Genomic DNA, 18,346 nt, shown 5'->3' with positions numbered 1-18,346 from the left:
CAGTGTATGGTACCATTTCTTTATTTAATGAATTCAACACCACACAGACAAATCTGAACACATCTGTGGTGACACAATTCCTAAGATGACACAAGTGAGGAACAAGCAAGTGATTCTGAAGGACTATGTTTCTGGTTTTCCTAAAGAATCAGACATGAACATTGCTGATAGTACCATTACTCTTAAGCTTCCACAAGGTTCCAATGAGTTGCTGCTAAAAAATTTGTACTTGTCATGTGATCCATACATGCGGATTCTGATGACCAAGGACACTACTGCAGGACTTGGTGCTTATATCCCTGGTTCTGTATGTAATGCTCTCTCTTTCATCAACTATATTTATAATTTAGTGTGTCTAAACACCACATATATGAGTAATTAGCCACTAAATTAGTGAATGACTTTGTAAAACACTCTCAAATAGGTCTCTTATGAGTATTTTAAAAAGGTCCCCGATTCGATTAAACTGTCAAGTTGGTCCCTATATTTAACCACTTACTATCAATTAAGTGCCTATATTTTAACAAATTACTATCAATTTGGTCCCTAAGTTTATCCACCTACTATCAATTTAGTCCTTAGAATACTCTAAGAAGGACTAATATGAGTAAATTTGACTGAGTGAGGAACTTTTTTGAAATATTCATAAAGTCAGAGAGCTATTTGAAAGTGTCTTACAAAGTCAGAGACGAATTTGGTGGTTTACTCCATGTACATTGCACAGCTCGAGAACCTCTGTTAAGATTTCCATGGTTTGGAGAAAACTTTAGAAAGTCTTCAAGATAGTAAAAATCATAAGGATTCATATTTGATAAAAGATAGTGAAAATGATACAATGGTGGCTCTTATATAGAGCAATTTAGGGGTTAACTAACTAACCACCTAATAACAAACTCTAACAAACTAATATAAACTCTAACTAACTAATGGAAGATACTAGCTAATCACCATTATTCTTAACAACCTCGACATTGTGGAATTCAAATTCAAGCGCAATATACACTTTTACGCCTAGCTTGGGACTAAGTTTAATCTTGAGTATAAAATGTAGCTACTAAATGTTGAGTAATTGCAGCCATTGATAGGATATGGTGTGTCTAAAGTTATGGAATCTGGACACCAAGATTATAAGAAAGGTGATTTAGTTTGGGGTATGACTAAATGGGAAGAGTATAGCTTGGTCCCTGCAACTGGAATGTGCAAAATTGAACACACTGATGTTCCACTTTCTCACTATACTGGAATTCTAGGTATGTATTCAACACTTTCAATTTATATTTTATATTTGAGTATGCATAATACTTCTTGAACATGAATCTTAGGAGCAAGGTTATGGAAGTCAATTGCATAGGTTTTTTGTCATTCTATTTTGTTATGACTTTTTACATATATTTTTGTTTTAGTGCAGCAATGATAGGATTGACTGCTTATGCTGGTTTCTTTGAAGTAGGCACTCCAAAAAAAGGAGACAATGTTTTTGTTTCAGCTGCTGCTGGTGCAGTTGGTCAACTTGTTGGTCAATTTGCTAAACTAACAGGTTGCTATGTTGTTGGAAGTGCAGGAACTAAAGAAAAGGTATTTGTAATTCTTTTGGATTACTATTGGTGTTATATGTGCCTGCATAAATGATAAATCAACATTAACATTTTGTTATCTATTCTTCTGTTTGAAGTACTATTAATTTTCCTCGGTGTTAGAGCCTAGTGAGGTCATTTTATGTTAAGAAGTCTCACATTGGTTGAGAGATAACCTGAATAAATGTTTATAAGTATTGCAATCTTCACCTTATAAGCCGGTTTTGTAGGGTTTAGTTAGGCCCAATTCTCAATTCTAAGATATTATCAGAGCCTCCTCAATGATCCGTTGGGCCGTATGCTATCAGGTTTATGACCGAGCCATCCACCATTTATATCCACGCCCTAAGCCCAATAGTGCTAGGCGCGAGGGGATGTGTTAAGAAGTCAGACAATCCTCACCTTATAAATCAGGCAATCCTAAGCCCAATAGTACTATTATTTTGAATTATCCTAAAACTACAATTACCAAAATCCAAGTCTTTGCAAACTTTGCAATGTTTAGTTAGTTTGATTATATTGTTACAAAAACACTATTATTCAATTTTCAATAGAATTGTGGCAAACTAGGTGGATCTGTTGAAGAATAAATTTGGATATGATGAAGCCTTTAACTACAAAGAAGAGCATGACCTCAATGCAGCATTGAAAAGGTCAGTTTATAACAGTTTTGTGGTAGAAAAATTAAATTAAATTAATTTATTGGCATAAAAATGTATACTTACATTACATGAGACTTTATGTAAATCAGGTACTTTCAAGAAGGCATTGACATTTACTTTGAGAATGTTGGAGGCAAGACACTCGATGCTGTACTCCCGAATATGAGAGTCCATGGTCGCATACTTGTGTGTGGAATGATTTCACAGTATAATCTTATTCAACCCGAAGGTATAACAAATTTGGCACATATCATATATAAGCGGATTCAGATGCAAGGTTTTATTGCACCGGATTACTATCACTTTTATACAAAATTCTTGGAGTTTATTCTGCCTCTAATAAGAGAAGGAAAGATTGTGTATGTAGAAGACATAGCTAAGGGACTAGAGAATGGCCCTAAAGCATTAGTTGGTCTCTTTAGTGGTCACAATGTTGGTAAACAAGTGGTTTTTGTTGCTCATGAGTGAATGAATGCAGATGCTTTTGTTTAATGTTGGTGCCTTTGGAAACCTCTTCCTCCACTCTATTGATTATGATTATCTGCTTCAGTGACATCATTTTATGATATGCTTAAATGTATTTTGGTCCCCTTATTTTTGGTGATTCACAATTTTATTTGTTTTTCTTCAAATAAAATTTAGATTTGCATAGATTGCGTTTATGATAAATAAACAGTCTTTTCGATAAATCAAGGTATTTCTGCATCAATTGCAAAGATTAATGTATTAAGGTAATTGAGATTCATTAAAGAGGTGGCCTATTTCAACACATTTTTTCAATGTGCATATATGTCAAATGTAAATGTTGGGATCTTCAAGGTACAGCTGCATTACTTTGTGGCAGTAGAATCCAAGTGTGTCAGAAAACATTATGTGTCTTATCTTTTCATTGTAGTAACTAGTATGAGTGGTTCATATTGATTATTTCAAAATGTACAAGCATATCTTAGTGTTGATGCTTTGGCACATAAATAATTCTATTTTCACAATGGACAAAACAATTAACCTATGAACTTGATCACAAACTTCCATGGAGAAAACAATTAACATTGCAGTTGTTCCTGGTGTTGGGTATAGCCACTTGGTCCCTATTCTTCAATTCTCCAAGCTACTAGTTCATCTTCATCCATACATTCATGTCACATGTCTCATTCCAATACTTGGTTCTCCTCCAAGTTCCTCAAAAGCCATTCTTCAAACTCTTCCATCAAACATCAACTACACTTTTCTTCAACCAGTACACCCCAAAGACCTACTACCACAAGGTACTACCTTAGAATCTTCAGCTCACATTGACTCACTCATTGCCATTTATACATCAAGCCTTGAAGTCCTTAACTTTAAGGACACCCCTTGTGGCCTTGGTGGTTGATTGTTTTGCAGTTGAAGCACTAGATTTTGCTAAGGAATTCAACATGTTGTCATATATGTACTACCCCGGATCAGCTACTACACTGGCTTTGAGCTTCTATTTGCCTAAATTAGACGAGGAAACATCGTGTGAGTACAGAGATCTACCAGAACATATCAAAATACCAGGCTGCATACCGTTCCATGGTAGGGATATCTATGCCCCGGCTCAAGATAGATCAATTCAGGCTTACAAATTGTTACTCCAGCTTGTTAAAAGATTCCATTTTGCTGATGGTGTTATTGGTAATAGCTTCTTAGAAATTGAAAAAGGTCCTATAGAAGCACTAGCAGAAGAAGGAAGTGACAACCCTCCTGTGTATCCTGTTGGACCCATCATCTCGACAGTAACAAGTTCCGGTGATGATGCTAATCGCGGTCTGGAATGTCTCACATGGTTGGATAAACAACAACCTTGTTCGGTTTTGTATGTGTCTTTTGGGAGTGGTGGTACACTTTCACAAGAACAAATTGTTGAGCTGGCTTTCGGTTTAGAATCGAGTAATCATAAATTCTTGTGGGTTGTTAGAGCACCAAGTAGTAGTTCATCTAGTGCTGCATATCTTTCAAATTCGGCACAAAATGATGTTGACGTTGACCTTTCGCAATTTTTACCACCCGGGTTCATGGAGAGAACCAAGGAACAAGGAATGGTTATTCCATCATGGGCACCGCAGATTCAAATCCTTAGTCACAAATCAATTGGTGGATTCTTGAGTCATTGCGGCTGGAACTCAATCCTTGAGAGTGTGATGCATGGTGTGCCACTAATCACATGGCCTTTGTATGCTGAGCAGAGAATGAATGCAATTTTGCCGAGTCAGGGCCTAAAAGTGGGAATAAGGCCAAGAGTTAACGAAAATGGCATTGTAGAAAGGGTAGAGGTTTCTGAGTTGATCAAGTGTCTCATGGAAGGGGAAGAAAGTGAGAAATTGTGCAATAGAATGAAGAAGTTGAAAGAAAATGCTATTAATGCACTCAAAGAATATGGATCTTCTACAAAGACTATTTCTCAGTTAGCAATCAAATGGAGAAATATGATGCAGGAAAACTAGATTTAAGGAATGATTTTGTTAAGATTTTTGCTTTTTAACCATTCTAGTTTTTCTGCTTCTTCTTTGGAATAAGTTAATCATTATAAGTTGTAATATTAAGCTCCTAAGGATGCATGCTTATTAGACATTTTATGTGACAGTTGAGTTTATTGTTTTGGTTTTTAGTATGTGCATGCATTATGGTTTCCCTTTAGTATCTGCACTACAGATTCAGACTTATGTAACATAAAAAATCACATCACAACATCCTTAAAAAAAAAAAAAACCACTGATATCATTGTCTCAGACATCACCATGATGCACTTGGCTTTTCAGCATTGTTGTCTCTTGTTTGATTTCATTTACTCGAGACAAATGGGAACATATCAACCTCTAATTTGATTTTTCCCATTTTATCCTTGCATATAATCCATTTCCAACAAGGTGTGGCCAACAATAGTACAGTGCCATTCTTATATTTAATGAACAAATTCAACACCACACAAACAAATCCGAACACATCTGTGGTGAAACAATTCCTGAGATGACACAAGTGAGGAACAAGCAAGTGATTCTGAAGGACTATGTTTCTGGTTTTCCTAAAGAATCAGACATGAACATTGTTGATAGTACTATTACTCTAAAGCTTCCACAAGATTCCAATGAGTTGCTGCTAAAAAATTTGTACTTGTCATGTGATCCTTACATGCGGATCCTTATGACCAAGGACACTACTGGAGGACTTGGTGCTCACACTCCTGGTTCTGTATGTAATGCTCTCTCTTTCATCAATTATTATTATTATTTAGTGTGTCTAAACACCACATATATGAGTAAGTCACTAAATTTGTGTCTGACTTTGTAAAACACTCATATATTTAATCACTTATTATCAATTAAGTGCCTATATTTTAACAACTTACTATCAATTTGGTCCCTAAGTTTATCCACCTAATATCAATTTAGTCCCTAGCATACTCTAAGGACTAATAATATGAGTCAAATTTGACTGAGTCAGGGATTTTTTTGAAATATTCATAAAGGCAGAGACCTATTTGAAAGCGTCTTACATAGTCGGACACAATTTTGGTGGTTTACTCCATGTATATATACATTGCACAGCTCGAGAACCTCGACGTTGTGGAATTCAAATGCAAGCTCACTATACACTTTTACACCTAGCAGAGGCTTAAGTTCAATGTTTGGAGTGATAGTTTGATTAGAGTTGCAATTGATCAAGGAATCTTAAATATTGAGATAAATGGAGCTAGTAACTGTGGATTAATTGCAGCCATTGATAGGATATGGTGTGTCTAAAGTGTTGGAATCTGGACACCAAGATTATAAGAAAGGTGATTTAGTTTGGGGTATTACTAAATGGGAAGAGTATAGCTTGATTCCGGCAACTGGAATGTTCAAAATTGAGCACACTGATGTTCCACTTTCTTACTATACCGGAATTCTCGGTATGTGTTCAACAATTTCAATTTATATTGATGTTAGACACATAGTGTTTCGCCATTCTGTCGTGTTTTCTTGACATTTTATGTTCAAAACTGAATACAGGTATGCCGGGAATGACAGCTTATGCTGGTTTCTTTGAGTTAGGCTGTCCCAAGAAAGGAGAGAATGTTTTTGTTTCAGCTGCATCTGGTGCAGTTGGTCAACTTGTTGGTCAATTCGCTAAATTGGCCGGTTGTTATGTTGTTGGAAGTGCTGGAACCAAAGAGAAAGTACTTGTCTAAATTATTGTTGTTATATGTGTCTCCATAATTAACATTTGATGTTCAAAGTACTAATATGTGTGTCTTTTTCTACCAGGTAGATCTGTTGAAGAATAAATTTGGATATGATGAAGCCTTTAACTACAAAGAAGAGCATGACCTTAATGCAGCATTGAAAAGGTAAGTTTTTAATAGTTTTATAGTAGAGAAATTTTAATTCAATTTGTTCAGCGACATAAAAAGGTACAATTACTGACACTTCATATTTAAGGTGTGTCTAACACTATTAGATACATAGTTATAATAACTAATAACTGACTTTGTATCTAATAGACACATGTTGGTATCGGACATCAACACACCGTATTTCTGATTACATACATACACTCGCTCCTATTTTTTGAAGTTACTATTAGTGTATATGTGTCAGTGTCAATGTCGTATATGTGTCTTTGTCAATACTTCATAGATGACTAGTAGTTATATCAATTTATGTTAATCAGGTACTTTCCAGAAGGAATTGACATTTACTTTGAGAATGTTGGAGGCAAGACACTTGATGCTGTACTCCTGAATATGAAAATCCACGGTCGCATACCTGTGTGTGGAATGATTTCACAGTATAATCTTACGCGACATGAAGGTGTCACGAATTTGGCGCATCTCATATATAAACGGATTCATATGCAAGGTTTTGTCGTAGTTGATTACTATCACCTTTATACAAAATTCTTGGAATTTGTCTTGCCTCTTATAAGAGAAGGAAAGGTTGTGTATGTGGAAGACATAGCTGAGGGTCTTGAGAATGGTCCTGCTGCATTGATTGGCTTGTATAATGGTCGCAATGTTGGTAAACAAGTGGTTGTTGTTGCTCATGAGTGAATATGAATGCATATGCTTTTCTAAATGTTGGTGCCTTTTTTCATGCTTTTTGTGTTGAGTTACTTGTGTATGAAGCACTCTTTGTATGGCCTTTGTATTCTTCTTCCTCCACTTTGTTAATTGCGTGACATTTGACGATAAATAAACACATAATGGTAAATCATGATATTTCTGCGTCTAATTGTAGAGATTAATCTATCAAGGTAATTTGAATTTTACTTACGAGGGATGAGTCACCACCATCGCAGATCTAGGCAATTGTGAAGATATGGTGTCGACGTAATGGAGTCAAGTGACTCATTCCAATACTTGGTTCTCCCCCAAGTTCATCTTCATCCATACATTCTGTATTTTCTATTGCTAAGTGATTCATCATCTAGGGATCATTAAACTCCATAAACGTTCTTAAACTCCTTAAACGTTCCAGTTCAACCATTTGAACTATACCTTAGGGATCATTTTAATCATTATCTCATAGACAAGTGGTCCTACATTGATGTGCCTAATTAAGTTTCTTTAGCAGTTTGAATTCAAAATTTACTACACTTCTCAACTGATTTCCTATCACACTCTCTTGGATAGTAAGAGAAGAGCTTAGTTCCATTGATTGAATGTCTAATATTGTTCCTGAAACATGACAAGTTTAAGTTCATCACAACTTGATCCTAATTATTAGCATATTAATAGTGACATAATTGGCGGCTCATTTGAGGATATACAACATAGTGGATGAGTTTGTAGTGTAAAGCTTCATAATTTTTACTTACTTAGGAACTACTTGGTAAAAAATAGTAGATAGCTGATGATAAACTAACCGATAGTTTATGAGTTTACAGCCGATAGTGGATGAGTTAGTTGATATAGCGGATAAAGTGATAAACTAATATATTAAATTTGTAGTGTTATTACTTTTGATGCAGGTTCAATGGTATTTCAAATTAAATTACATGTTTAGTGTCGGTTCAAGGTGAAGTTCAAAGATTTCGACCATGCGTTTTAACTTTTGGATTTTTAACTCTTTTACTTTGTTTGGGTTTGTCGGTTTTGTAATTTTTCTTTGACAGCTCTTGATCGAACTCATGACCTCTGTCATACTATCCAAAACTCTCTCACTACTAGATCAAAATCAGTAACTTTCGTAATACGCATTTAGAGTGTTGGTTTTAATATCGGTGGTGGTTGATTACAATTAAAATAAAAAAATTATAAATTGTTAAAATGTTGTAAAATTCTCCAAAGAATAATTAAAATGAAAAATGTTTGCTTATGTACCCAAAAAGAAACTGTGATCAAGAAGAGGTCGAAACCGAATTGATTCATGAATTAAATTAGGCGGTCCAGTGGACACAATAGACCGGGTACCTATGAAGCACGGACACATACACGGACACCGGACACGACACAGACACTGACACGTTGACACCGATAAAAATTTGGAAAAATGACAATTTAGTATAATCAAAAGTGTCGGTGTCGGGGTCGGACACGGATACCAACGCGGACATGCCTAATCTGAGAAGTGTCGGTGCTTCCTGGCCGGTGCTATGGTGGGGAAGAAAAAAAAAAAGAGAAAATGGTACAAGATGCGCGTGTCTTGCGTTGAAAAAGTAAAAGAGTAAAAAATGAGTAATGCAAGCATAGCATATATCATCATGTGATTGTGATTGGGAAGCCAAATCCAAATCCAAATCCAAAAAAAGTGTAGCGTTGATTTTCATTCTTTCATTATTTATCAATAATACAATTCTCAATCTTCACTCCACTTCCAAACTTGAAACACAAACACAGTCAACAATTTTCATTCATTCCGTATTATTATCATCATGGGACAAATCTTAAACAAGTTTCAAGGTATTTCTAATTTTATATCTCATCTTTTGGAATTTCTAATTTTATATATGGATAATAGATTTGTCACTTTATGGAAATTTATTGAATTTTTCAGATTTTCAAATTTCTTATATACCCTCCTATCTATGTCTCTATGGTTGTGTGAGTGTTTTACAACACTTTTTTACTGGAGTTTTATTCAATTTAACCCTTGATTGTTAGTGTATCTAATCTAATTTATCATGGAATTAAGCAAATTGGATTGTATTGTATTGATATATATAGCTTGTGTTAAAAAAAACTACTCAACTCAAGTTTGATTTCCACTGGAAATTAAGCTTGGAGTTCCTTTTTTTCTTATAAAGAAATTTTTCGATTAGAGTAGCCGGTATAACAACGGCGGGAAGTGATCACCGGTGCACATGACCTAGACATTGAGCGGTTTCTGACAGCTTCTAGACAAGGAGGACACATAAATGAGAGGGATCTTAAGGTCGTACAAGTATGGACTATACAAGTATTAAGTCTTATAAGAATTGATTTGTACTCCCTATACTAACAAGACACATCTTCTTTTTGGTAGACCATACCATAAGAACTCCAGAGATAAGCGTGCTCGACTTGAGTACTCTTTGGATGGATGACCTTCTGGGAAATTCCCATAAAATGTATGAGTGAGGACAAAGCACACTGAAAGTACTCGTGTTGGTTTGTGGAGATGATCGCAATACTTAAAAGCAGTCTAGGATGTTACAAAAGGCCAGAGAGTACCATCAATATCATATACTTCCTAGATCTTCCAAAATCTTTTAATTCAGGCAGGACAGGAAAAATCAGTTCATATATTTTCTAGATCTTCCAAAAGACATTTAAACTTACCCTTAAATTATTAAAGATCCTGTTCAGCATAATTGGTAAATTCATTTCAACGATGGTTAAAACAAAATTGCTACTTGTAGTATTTTGTTCTGCATGAACTTGAGGAATATGGATTGAATGATAATGATGCATTTTTTATGCCTCGATATTTAATGCAGGTGAAGAATGGAGGAAAACGCAAGTTAGGAAGATAACAGATCGAGTTTTTCAGAAAGTAAGGAATCAAATTAAAACAGAATATTTGAGTTTTGAAGATCTGTATATTGCTGTTTTACTTGTTTACAAGTAAGTAGCCTGCTTTGTAAGTTATATTAATCATTTTAGCTTAGTCGATGTTCTTCTGAGTAATGAATAAATTTGTATAAACTCTTCTAATATTGATCTGTTTCTATGATACAGTGATATCAACAAGATTATTCCTGGTCCCCATTTCGATCCTCCGTCAAAAGAAACTGTCAGACAAATCATGCAGGTATTCCATTGTGTCATACTGAGACAAAACTATTTACTTGTTTGTTTATGAATCTGAAAATTTTATGGCGTGGAAACGAATCTATGCTGGGATGCTCAACTTTGTATCATATCCTTATAATGCACTACATCCATTTTTTTCATCTTTTCTCCGAAGCACGACTTGTTTATAATTCTATTATACTTGTCGGCATATTTGAATTTAGTAATGTTTATGTGCAGGAATGTGATATGAACTTGGATGGAGCAATTGATCATGAAGAATTTGTTGATTTCATGCAGAAAATCACAGCTGATACATTCACTGTTGTTAGTCAAAAACTTATCATCACTCTAGTTGTAGCGCCGTCTGTTGCAATGGCGACAAAAAGAGCTACCGAAGGTGTCCCTGGTGTTGGAAAAGTGGTGCAAAAGCTACCAAATGCAATTTATGCATCCCTTGTTACCCTTGCAGTTGTGTGGTTCCAAAAGATACAAGATGAATCTACAATCTGAGTAGCAGTACCATCATTGTTCATCATTTCTCATAAGCAGAATCATAGAATTATTATTATCCTGATTGTACATAGTATTGCCACTGATTGCATTAGATACAAAATTGCTGTCATAAATAACAATGGTTGTGTTTGGTATTTTGAACAGAATATTTACTCTTTATTTCTGTCATATGTTATGCATGTGATGATATAAAAGTTCATGACAAAATAATGATGATGATGATGATGATGATGATTATGTGCAATAACTAATTGCCAAGTAAATCATTGAAGCTTGTGACAGAAAGTGCCAAGTAACGAGGACTCAAAATCGTCGCTTAGGAAGACGTTCTTCAATTTGGCATGATTTGTTCTTTACTTATCTTCCAAGTTCATTCCTTGTGAACAAGCCATCTTCTTCATATTTCTTTATTTCCATACTAACATTCAACTTCGTATTCATGCAACCTTTGAATCCAATTGCGTCTGAACACCAAAACAGTACTAAAATCCAGTATAAAATGTTGAACTCTTTGTCTTAGTCGTTTCCAGAAGTAAGTTATAGAAAGAAGAAAAAAGGTCAAATTATTAGTTGGTTATGCACTTGATGCAAAGGTATGAGTCAAGTTTGGTAGCCAGTGTTGGAAATTAAAGAAAACAATTTTTGGTTTAGATTCCTAAGGAGAAGTTAAATGTACTTCTCTGTGGTCCTTGGCTGTTGCAATGAGTAAGAATAAAGAAAAGAGTACATCTGAAGTGGTCTCAGTGTTAGGAAGAAGGGCATCAACATGAGGAACAATGATGAGGTAAAAGGTGGTTGATAAGATGTGGGTGAAGGTTGAGATGTTGTAACTTAAGTGCTTTTTTAGGGGATGAAGAAGGTGATTCTGTGAAATAATCTTTTATCAACATAGTGCGAAACAAACGATAGATGTTCTGGTTTTTTAATCATTTAATTTAGTATTCGATCTTTGACGGATATATGGTAATGTATTTGTTGACAGATGTCAATATCTTAAATTCTTAAAATATCTATATGTTGCATTTAGAGAAAATACAAAAAGTTTGATCTTTTAAACTATAAAATCCTATGACAAATAAAACATTTTAGATTTAGTCAAAACAAAACATATTTTAGAATTTAGATAGCAATAAAAAAGATGCAAAGAAATTGAATTTAATGGTTTAGTGAACTCCTTTATACGAATTATTCGGAAGAATTCGAGTTTAATTTCTGATGAAAACCATTCATGGTCAGGCTAACCCGAGTTCATTCCTTCCACCACTTTTGTTAAATTTTACTTACCTCGTAGACGAACTCTTAATTATTTGATCCGCATTTTTCTAAGAACTGAAAAATTAAAAAATTAAAAAACTCCATTTTTAATACGCTCATTTTTTACACATTTAAAAGAAAAATATTAAAACCTGATATAAAATTCTAAAAACATTTCATATATTTTTTATGAATTTATGAACATGTATAATATCCACCGTAATAGCCATCTTCACTTTGATTCAAACGCATCAAACTTGAATTTAAGAATATTCATTCATTCACAATGAAGATAGTTGCAACACCAATTTCACCTCAAAATCGAAATTCACAATTCATATCTCTTCTCCTAATTTTCATCTTCTGTTTCTCACCACTTCCTGCCAAATCTATTCACCCAATCACTGTATGTATACATACATAGATACATCTTCTCCCTCACAAATTTTCCATTTTGATTTCACTTTCTTATACCCTTTTGGATTTTCATTTCTGGGTTTTTTCTATTTTTGCAGGATGTTCAAGTTAGGAATAACAAGCTTCAATGTTATACTGATATTGACAGGTATTATTTTTTATTTTTTTTTCCATTCTCCACTTTTTCATAAATTACATTGTAAATTACTGTCACTTATTACAACTTTTTTTGTATATAAGAATTTAATTCATATAGTCCGTGTGGACATAACTCAGTTTGTAGCGACATTGCAATATGCAGGGCGGAGTTCAAACCCGAAATTCCCCACTTATTTAATTTAAGGGTGAAACTCTGACCACTAGGCTAATTGACCAAAAATTGAAATAATTTAATTAATATACACAGACTGTGTAATATGTGTGTTAATCATAACCCTGTACAATTAAAGATGCTTGATTTTTATCTTTAGAGTCACACATAGATGATTGTGATAAGAGTTTAATGAAGATGCACTGACAGTGTAAAAACATGGTTGTTATTGGTTGACATTGTAAAATTATCAATTTGCCACGTCATATCAAGAAATTAGGGTGATGTGGTGGAACACATGGTTGTTATTGGTTGACATTGTAAAATTATCTTACACTGTCGATGCATATTCCTTTTTCTCGTAGTATTAATAAGGGGTATATTTCGAAGAAAAAAAGTATTTTTTTATTTGAAATGATGGTTATATGTAGAAAACTTTTTTTTTTCCTTATACTTAAGTATATTTCTGGTGCATATTCCTTTTTCTCGTAGTATTAATAAGGGGTATATTTCGAAGAAAAAAAGTATTTTTTTATTTGAAATGATGGTTATATGTCTTCAGAGGAAAGAGTAGTATATTTCTGACTGTGTGTATCCACCAAACGCATAGATTATTATATTATATAGCTTTCCTTCAAAGTTAAGCTTAAACTAAATTCACTAATGTCCTCAAAAATCATAATGAAATGTTACATTACATTACACTCTTCCTCTGAAGACATCATAACAAAACACAAATCATTTACATAAAGATAAAGCTCTAGCAAACCACATAAACCACCCACTACTGCAATTTTCTCTTTACCATAGCACAATTATGTTTATTGTTTATGTCTTCCTCCTCTCTCTGTGTTGCCTTCCCCACATTGGTTTTTCATCTCATTGCACTACAGAAACGTCCACAAAAACCTTCCAAAAATGTATGAATCTTCCCACCCAACAAGCCTCCATAGCATGGACTTTCTACCCTCATAACTCCACCTTAGAGCTAGTCTTCTTTGGAACCTTCATTTCACCTTCCGGGTGGGTTGGATGGGGCATCAACCCCACTTCATCAGAGATGACAGGAACTCGTGCTTTAATAGCCTTTTCCGATCCAAACTCAGGCCAAATAGTGCTACTCCCTTACATCTTAGACCCCACTGTGAAGCTCCAAAAATCTCCACTACTCTCTCGACCCCTTGATATCCGTCTCCTCTCTTCTACTGCAGCTATGTATGGTGGCAAAATGGCCACCATACACAATGGTGCTCCCATCCAAATCTATGCCACAATCAAACTAGAATCAAACAAAACCAAAATCCACCTTGTTTGGAACCGAGGACTTTATGTTCAAGGCTACTCACCTACCATTCATCCAACCACGTCAACCGATCTCTCTTCCATTGCCACCTTTGATGTACTTTCAGGTTCATTTGCTCCTCAACACACAGACCTCACAATGCTGAGAGTGATTCATGGCACGTTGAATGCCATCTCATGGGGTATTCTCTTGCCAATGGGAGCGATAACTGCACGTTACTTTAGGCACATTCAAGCACTAGGTCCTGCATGGTTCTATGCTCATGCAGGAATACAATTGTTTGCTTTCATTCTTGGAACTGTGGGGTTCGCCATTGGCATTCGCCTTGGGGAACTGTCTCCTGGAGTGGAGTACGGACTCCACAGGAAGCTCGGAATTGCTGTGTTTTGTCTCGGAGCTTTGCAAACTTTGGCATTGTTGTTTAGGCCAAACGCTAGGAACAAGTTTAGGAAGTATTGGAAATCGTACCACCACTTTGTTGGGTACTCTTGTGTGGTGCTTGGGTTTGTGAATGTGTTTCAGGGGTTTGAGGTGATGGGAGTAAGCAGGTCCTATGCCAAGTTGAGTTACTGTTTGGGACTTGCTACTCTAATTGGTATTTCCATAGCTTTGGAGGTGAACTCTTGGGTTTTGTTCTGTAGGAAATCTAAGGAAGAGAAGATGAGGAGAGAGGGACTTATCGGAACTTCTGACAAAGGGAGTAGTGGCATCCACACTTGAGAGAGAATACATACATTACATCCGTGCTTTTCAGCTGAAAATTTGTGGAAGAGAATATATTGATGTAGCTCCACTTTTTTTTAAGAGTAAATCTTTTAATTTGGTGCTGAGAAATGTTGCTTGTGTTATTTTAGTCCCCAAAGTTTCTTTTATAAGGTGAGTTTGTTAGAAAGTGGAGAGTTTTGGGATCAAAGTTGTATAGATGAAAATCTGTGGAAAAAAGCAAGTAATATCTTTGAGGGACCAAATTGTATATTTACTCGATTTTGTTAATTATTAACCCATTTATCATTATAGTTGAACTGAAACACATTTACTTCCAGTTCAGAGTTATGCTTTTATAGACAGGTGCACTTGGATTCACTATTTCTGGGTTTGGGCTCTTCTTAATTCTTTGATTTAAAATTTAGTTGGGTTGTTAATGTATTTGATGTTTGACAACTGTTGTTGATACAAAATCACAGATTTGCTATTAACCTATTTTCCACCATTATAAGTCAACTATGTTTGTTTCTGGTTCAATGCTATGTTGTTCTTGGCATTTGCACTTGGTTGTCATATTTCTGAGTCTGGTGTTTTATTCTCCGCTTGAAAATTTAATTTGTAATATTTGGTAATTTTTTATGAAGATAGCTCATATTCACTGTTAAGTGGATAGACACTCGAGCGTAGCAAGTGGAGCTGAATGCTTTAGATTAACTTAAGGATATTCAAATGTATTCTTGGAAATTCAATATAAACTAGCAGAGTGTCTTATTTATCTGTTTTCTTTAGAGCCAGATTTGATGTTCTAACAATTGGTATGCACATTTGTAATCTTTTTGTTGATAGTGGATTGTGGGGTTCGCAATGCAAAACATCGATGATAGCAAGGGAGAATTGTGCTCTGCGATGCCTCTCACCATCTTGTTACGAACTCATCTACGAGAGTGATCCGGTGAGCAAACTTTTTGTCCCACATCCTTCTTTATGGGATTCAAATTAATAGTTTTGTTTTAATTGTTCTTACTTTTTATAGATACTGATACCTCAACATAATTTAATTTTTTCGCTGTAGCTTGAAGAGGGTGAAAAGGACTTCATTCGGAGCCAAGAATACAAATACTGTATGCATAAGTATGTTGCTGAAACTTGATGCTCAGAATTTTCATTGAAGTTTTAGCGCATTTGTTCATTACATAGCTATGAGTGGCTTCCGAATCAACTAAACCACCAATCAACTGTAACTTGACACCTACCTGATGGTTAGGTTGTTCTAAGTTACTACAGATTTATGATTGCTGTCTTGTGTTAAAAATTTGAATAGTGACTTTAGAGTCCTCAACTTCTGCATAACCACAACAAAACTCTAGTAATGTTTCTTAGAGCATATGTATGTTTGGTTAGTTTATATTGCAATGAGTTGCATTGACATGGCTAGATTTGTATCAGTCATTCTTCTCGTACGGACTACAGATGATTGCATCTATAAATCATTCAGCAACATGGCATTGACATGTGTAGATGTAGCTTTTATTTCAAGCATATTTTATGTGTTTACTTTGCAGGTTGTCCTTGGGAGAGAGCCTAGAGGGTGTTAAGGGTGCCTTTGGCCACTAATCAATGCAAAATTTCTGAATTGAAGGCGAGGTTTCAGCGAATATATGTGCCCTCATCAATTTTATTTAGATTAAATTAAGGAGATTCAAATATATGTTCTTGGAAATCCAGTATATGCTAGAAGAATGTCTTAGTTTTGTACCCTTAAGACTGAGATATGGTATTATACAAGTTGCTTTGTCCCTTGTACATTTTTTGCTATGAATTTAATGCAGCAATAATATATAGCTTAGTCTCTCAAAGATGATAATGCAGTAAAAAATTTCCCTCGCATTAGTAGTAATTTTTCATGCTAGATTAACCAAAAAATAAACAGTGGTTTTTGACCCTTTGGTTTTCCCTCAACAACAAACTTTGGATAAATAAAAGAATACCATACATCTTGTAATTCTACCATAGTAACATATCACCAATCAACATGAGTTGATACAATTTATCAAGTATCCTTGTTCAGAGCAATTAACTACTCTGCTACTTGAAAAGGCTAATAAAAATTAAACATTAACCTTGAAATCAACATCAATCTCAACAACTTGAAACCTCAATCTTCCAACATAACATAACCCCTCATATACGCCACAAAGCTCCGCCATATAAGCACTGCTCCAACCAACACTCTTAGCTAAACCTCCTAATTATTCAATTTTTTTTTTTCATTGTGTTGCCACTGAAGTAGATACTATAAAAAGTCCACACAAAAGATAAAATTGAAAATGAGACGATTAAAACAATAATGTCATTCAAACGTGTTGGCGATATTATCCGCATAGAATATAAATAACTAATGGAAAACCAAACCACCGGAACAAACACTTTGCCTACTGCCCTCCTTGGAGTCATAATAAGTATTGCTATAGTTGATACCAAAAAGGAAAACATATTCAAACATGAAAACACCTCCTTGAGTCATAATAAGTATTGCCTCATATTGTTGATTCTTAATAGCAATATGCAGTGCAGTTTCGCGTCTCACAGTCAAGTACTCAATGGATTCCAGACACAAAAAGAGAAATTCAGCTAAAAGATCAACCTCGCCAATTTGACTTGCAAAATGAAGTGGAGTCATGCCTTCCCTCCCTCTAACTTTAACAAGGTCTTTATTGAGGTTGACAAAGCGATACACCATCATCGTTTGATCATTTTGCATAGCAAGATGAATCGGGCTGAATCCTTGCTGATTTAGCTTCAAAGCAAATGAAGGTTTCAACATCATAATTTCAGTGGCAAACTTGAGATGACCCTTAAATGCAGCAACATGTAAAGGAGTTTCAACAAATGGTATCGAATCCATACACTCCAAAATGTATGGATCGTCCTGAATTACTGCATAGAAGAAATCTATATTACCCACTTCAGCTGCGGCTTTCAGCTGCACCGTATTATTTTTGTTCATGTTTAAAGTATTCAAGATAGGTTCTCTGCAACTTTTTTCATTCAAGATAGGCTCTCAGTTACTTAAGTGCCAAGACTTTGATATCCACACATACACACTTTTTGTTTGACAACAAAAGTTATTGAGACCAGACACTAAAACCTGAAGGACCAACCCAAAAAGTAGAAACTTTATGTCTATAATGAAATATAAACTCATTTAATGTCACACTTTTGCATTTATGTTTCCAAACCTATACAATAACGAAGAAAATGAAAAGAATACTTAGCTAGTGCCTAGTTAGTTTTGTCCGTAATGAAAACACTGATAAATGCATATTATATATGAAGAACAAAATCAATGATTTGAAATCATTGAACTACTGGAGAACATCAGTATGACATTTG

At 34.9% G+C, this 18,346-nt stretch overlaps 7 protein-coding genes across 10 annotated transcripts; 6 read left to right on the top strand and 1 right to left on the bottom strand.

Moving 5' to 3' along the window:
- The first annotated feature begins 34 nt into the window (after window positions 1-34).
- Window positions 35-2,728, top strand: LOC123883297 (NADPH-dependent oxidoreductase 2-alkenal reductase-like). Of its 4 annotated transcripts, none has more exons than XM_045932046.1 (5): window positions 35-307; window positions 1,076-1,250; window positions 1,451-1,575; window positions 2,145-2,227; window positions 2,326-2,728. In XM_045932046.1, exons 1-5 carry the CDS (start codon window positions 86-88, stop codon window positions 2,702-2,704), a joined length of 984 nt encoding a protein of 327 aa, XP_045788002.1. In that variant the 5' UTR covers window positions 35-85; the 3' UTR covers window positions 2,705-2,728. The 4 variants fall into 4 exon arrangements, with proteins under 4 accessions (XP_045788002.1, XP_045788001.1, XP_045788000.1 ...); XM_045932045.1 differs by having other exon boundaries at window positions 1,448-1,575; XM_045932044.1 differs by having other exon boundaries at window positions 1,409-1,575.
- Window positions 2,729-2,934: 206 nt separating this feature from the next.
- LOC123883293 (hydroquinone glucosyltransferase-like) lies at window positions 2,935-4,838 on the top strand. Its single transcript, XM_045932041.1, has 2 exons — window positions 2,935-3,501; window positions 3,620-4,838. The coding sequence occupies exons 1-2, from the start codon at window positions 3,267-3,269 to the stop codon at window positions 4,699-4,701; spliced, it is 1,317 nt and encodes a 438-aa protein (XP_045787997.1). The 5' UTR covers window positions 2,935-3,266; the 3' UTR covers window positions 4,702-4,838.
- Window positions 4,839-5,100: 262 nt separating this feature from the next.
- On the top strand, window positions 5,101-7,454 carry LOC123883296 (2-alkenal reductase (NADP(+)-dependent)-like). The gene is made up of 5 exons (XM_045932043.1): window positions 5,101-5,446; window positions 5,972-6,146; window positions 6,247-6,413; window positions 6,502-6,584; window positions 6,908-7,454. Exons 1-5 carry the CDS (start codon window positions 5,225-5,227, stop codon window positions 7,284-7,286), a joined length of 1,026 nt encoding a protein of 341 aa, XP_045787999.1. The 5' UTR covers window positions 5,101-5,224; the 3' UTR covers window positions 7,287-7,454.
- A 1,446-nt stretch (window positions 7,455-8,900) lies between these two features.
- On the top strand, window positions 8,901-11,192 carry LOC123883292. Its single transcript, XM_045932040.1, has 4 exons — window positions 8,901-9,137; window positions 10,154-10,280; window positions 10,395-10,467; window positions 10,689-11,192. Exons 1-4 carry the CDS (start codon window positions 9,110-9,112, stop codon window positions 10,959-10,961), a joined length of 501 nt encoding a protein of 166 aa, XP_045787996.1. The 5' UTR covers window positions 8,901-9,109; the 3' UTR covers window positions 10,962-11,192.
- Window positions 11,193-12,465: 1,273 nt separating this feature from the next.
- Window positions 12,466-16,799, top strand: LOC123883291. The gene is made up of 5 exons (XM_045932039.1): window positions 12,466-12,624; window positions 12,734-12,783; window positions 15,800-15,905; window positions 16,026-16,084; window positions 16,516-16,799. The coding sequence occupies exons 1-5, from the start codon at window positions 12,505-12,507 to the stop codon at window positions 16,565-16,567; spliced, it is 387 nt and encodes a 128-aa protein (XP_045787995.1). The 5' UTR covers window positions 12,466-12,504; the 3' UTR covers window positions 16,568-16,799.
- LOC123883290 (cytochrome b561 and DOMON domain-containing protein At2g04850-like) lies at window positions 13,543-15,262 on the top strand. The gene has a single exon (XM_045932038.1). It carries the CDS (start codon window positions 13,763-13,765, stop codon window positions 14,966-14,968), a length of 1,206 nt encoding a protein of 401 aa, XP_045787994.1. The 5' UTR covers window positions 13,543-13,762; the 3' UTR covers window positions 14,969-15,262.
- A 507-nt stretch (window positions 16,800-17,306) lies between the features above and the next one.
- LOC123886924 (ankyrin repeat-containing protein BDA1-like) lies at window positions 17,307-17,960 on the bottom strand. Its single transcript, XM_045936195.1, has one exon. It carries the CDS (start codon window positions 17,958-17,960, stop codon window positions 17,349-17,351), a length of 612 nt encoding a protein of 203 aa, XP_045792151.1. The 3' UTR covers window positions 17,307-17,348.
- Between the last annotated feature and the right edge of the window lie 386 nt (window positions 17,961-18,346).

Source organism: Trifolium pratense, linkage group LG5 (genome assembly GCF_020283565.1).
Source record: "Trifolium pratense cultivar HEN17-A07 linkage group LG5, ARS_RC_1.1, whole genome shotgun sequence".
Classification (NCBI taxonomy): domain Eukaryota; kingdom Viridiplantae; phylum Streptophyta; class Magnoliopsida; order Fabales; family Fabaceae; genus Trifolium; species Trifolium pratense.
Note: the sequence above shows the minus strand (reverse complement) of the source record. Positions and strands in the feature narration are given on the sequence as shown.

Coding starts and splice junctions, on each gene's coding strand:
- LOC123883292 (XM_045932040.1), top strand. CDS start 9,110: ATGGGACAAATCTTAAACAAGTTTCAAG. Junction 9,138..10,153: donor AATCTTAAACAAGTTTCAAG/GTATTTCTAATT, acceptor TATTTAATGCAG/GTGAAGAATGGAGGAAAACG. Junction 10,468..10,688: donor CTGTCAGACAAATCATGCAG/GTATTCCATTGT, acceptor GTTTATGTGCAG/GAATGTGATATGAACTTGGA.
- LOC123886924 (XM_045936195.1), bottom strand. CDS start 17,960: ATGAACAAAAATAATACGGTGCAGCTGAAAGCCGCAGCTGAAGTGGGT.
- LOC123883293 (XM_045932041.1), top strand. CDS start 3,267: ATGGAGAAAACAATTAACATTGCAGTTGTTCCTGGTGTTGGGTATAGC. Junction 3,502..3,619: donor CAAAGACCTACTACCACAAG/GTACTACCTTAG, acceptor ATTGTTTTGCAG/TTGAAGCACTAGATTTTGCT.
- LOC123883297 (XM_045932044.1), top strand. CDS start 86: ATGACACAAGTGAGGAACAAGCAAGTGATTCTGAAGGACTATGTTTCT. Junction 1,251..1,408: donor TCACTATACTGGAATTCTAG/GTATGTATTCAA, acceptor GTTTTAGTGCAG/CAATGATAGGATTGACTGCT. Junction 2,228..2,325: donor CTCAATGCAGCATTGAAAAG/GTCAGTTTATAA, acceptor TATGTAAATCAG/GTACTTTCAAGAAGGCATTG.
- LOC123883296 (XM_045932043.1), top strand. CDS start 5,225: ATGACACAAGTGAGGAACAAGCAAGTGATTCTGAAGGACTATGTTTCT. Junction 6,414..6,501: donor GTGCTGGAACCAAAGAGAAA/GTACTTGTCTAA, acceptor TTTTTCTACCAG/GTAGATCTGTTGAAGAATAA. Junction 6,585..6,907: donor CTTAATGCAGCATTGAAAAG/GTAAGTTTTTAA, acceptor TATGTTAATCAG/GTACTTTCCAGAAGGAATTG.
- LOC123883291 (XM_045932039.1), top strand. CDS start 12,505: ATGAAGATAGTTGCAACACCAATTTCACCTCAAAATCGAAATTCACAA. Junction 12,625..12,733: donor AATCTATTCACCCAATCACT/GTATGTATACAT, acceptor CTATTTTTGCAG/GATGTTCAAGTTAGGAATAA. Junction 15,906..16,025: donor TCATCTACGAGAGTGATCCG/GTGAGCAAACTT, acceptor TTTTCGCTGTAG/CTTGAAGAGGGTGAAAAGGA.
- LOC123883290 (XM_045932038.1), top strand. CDS start 13,763: ATGTTTATTGTTTATGTCTTCCTCCTCTCTCTGTGTTGCCTTCCCCAC.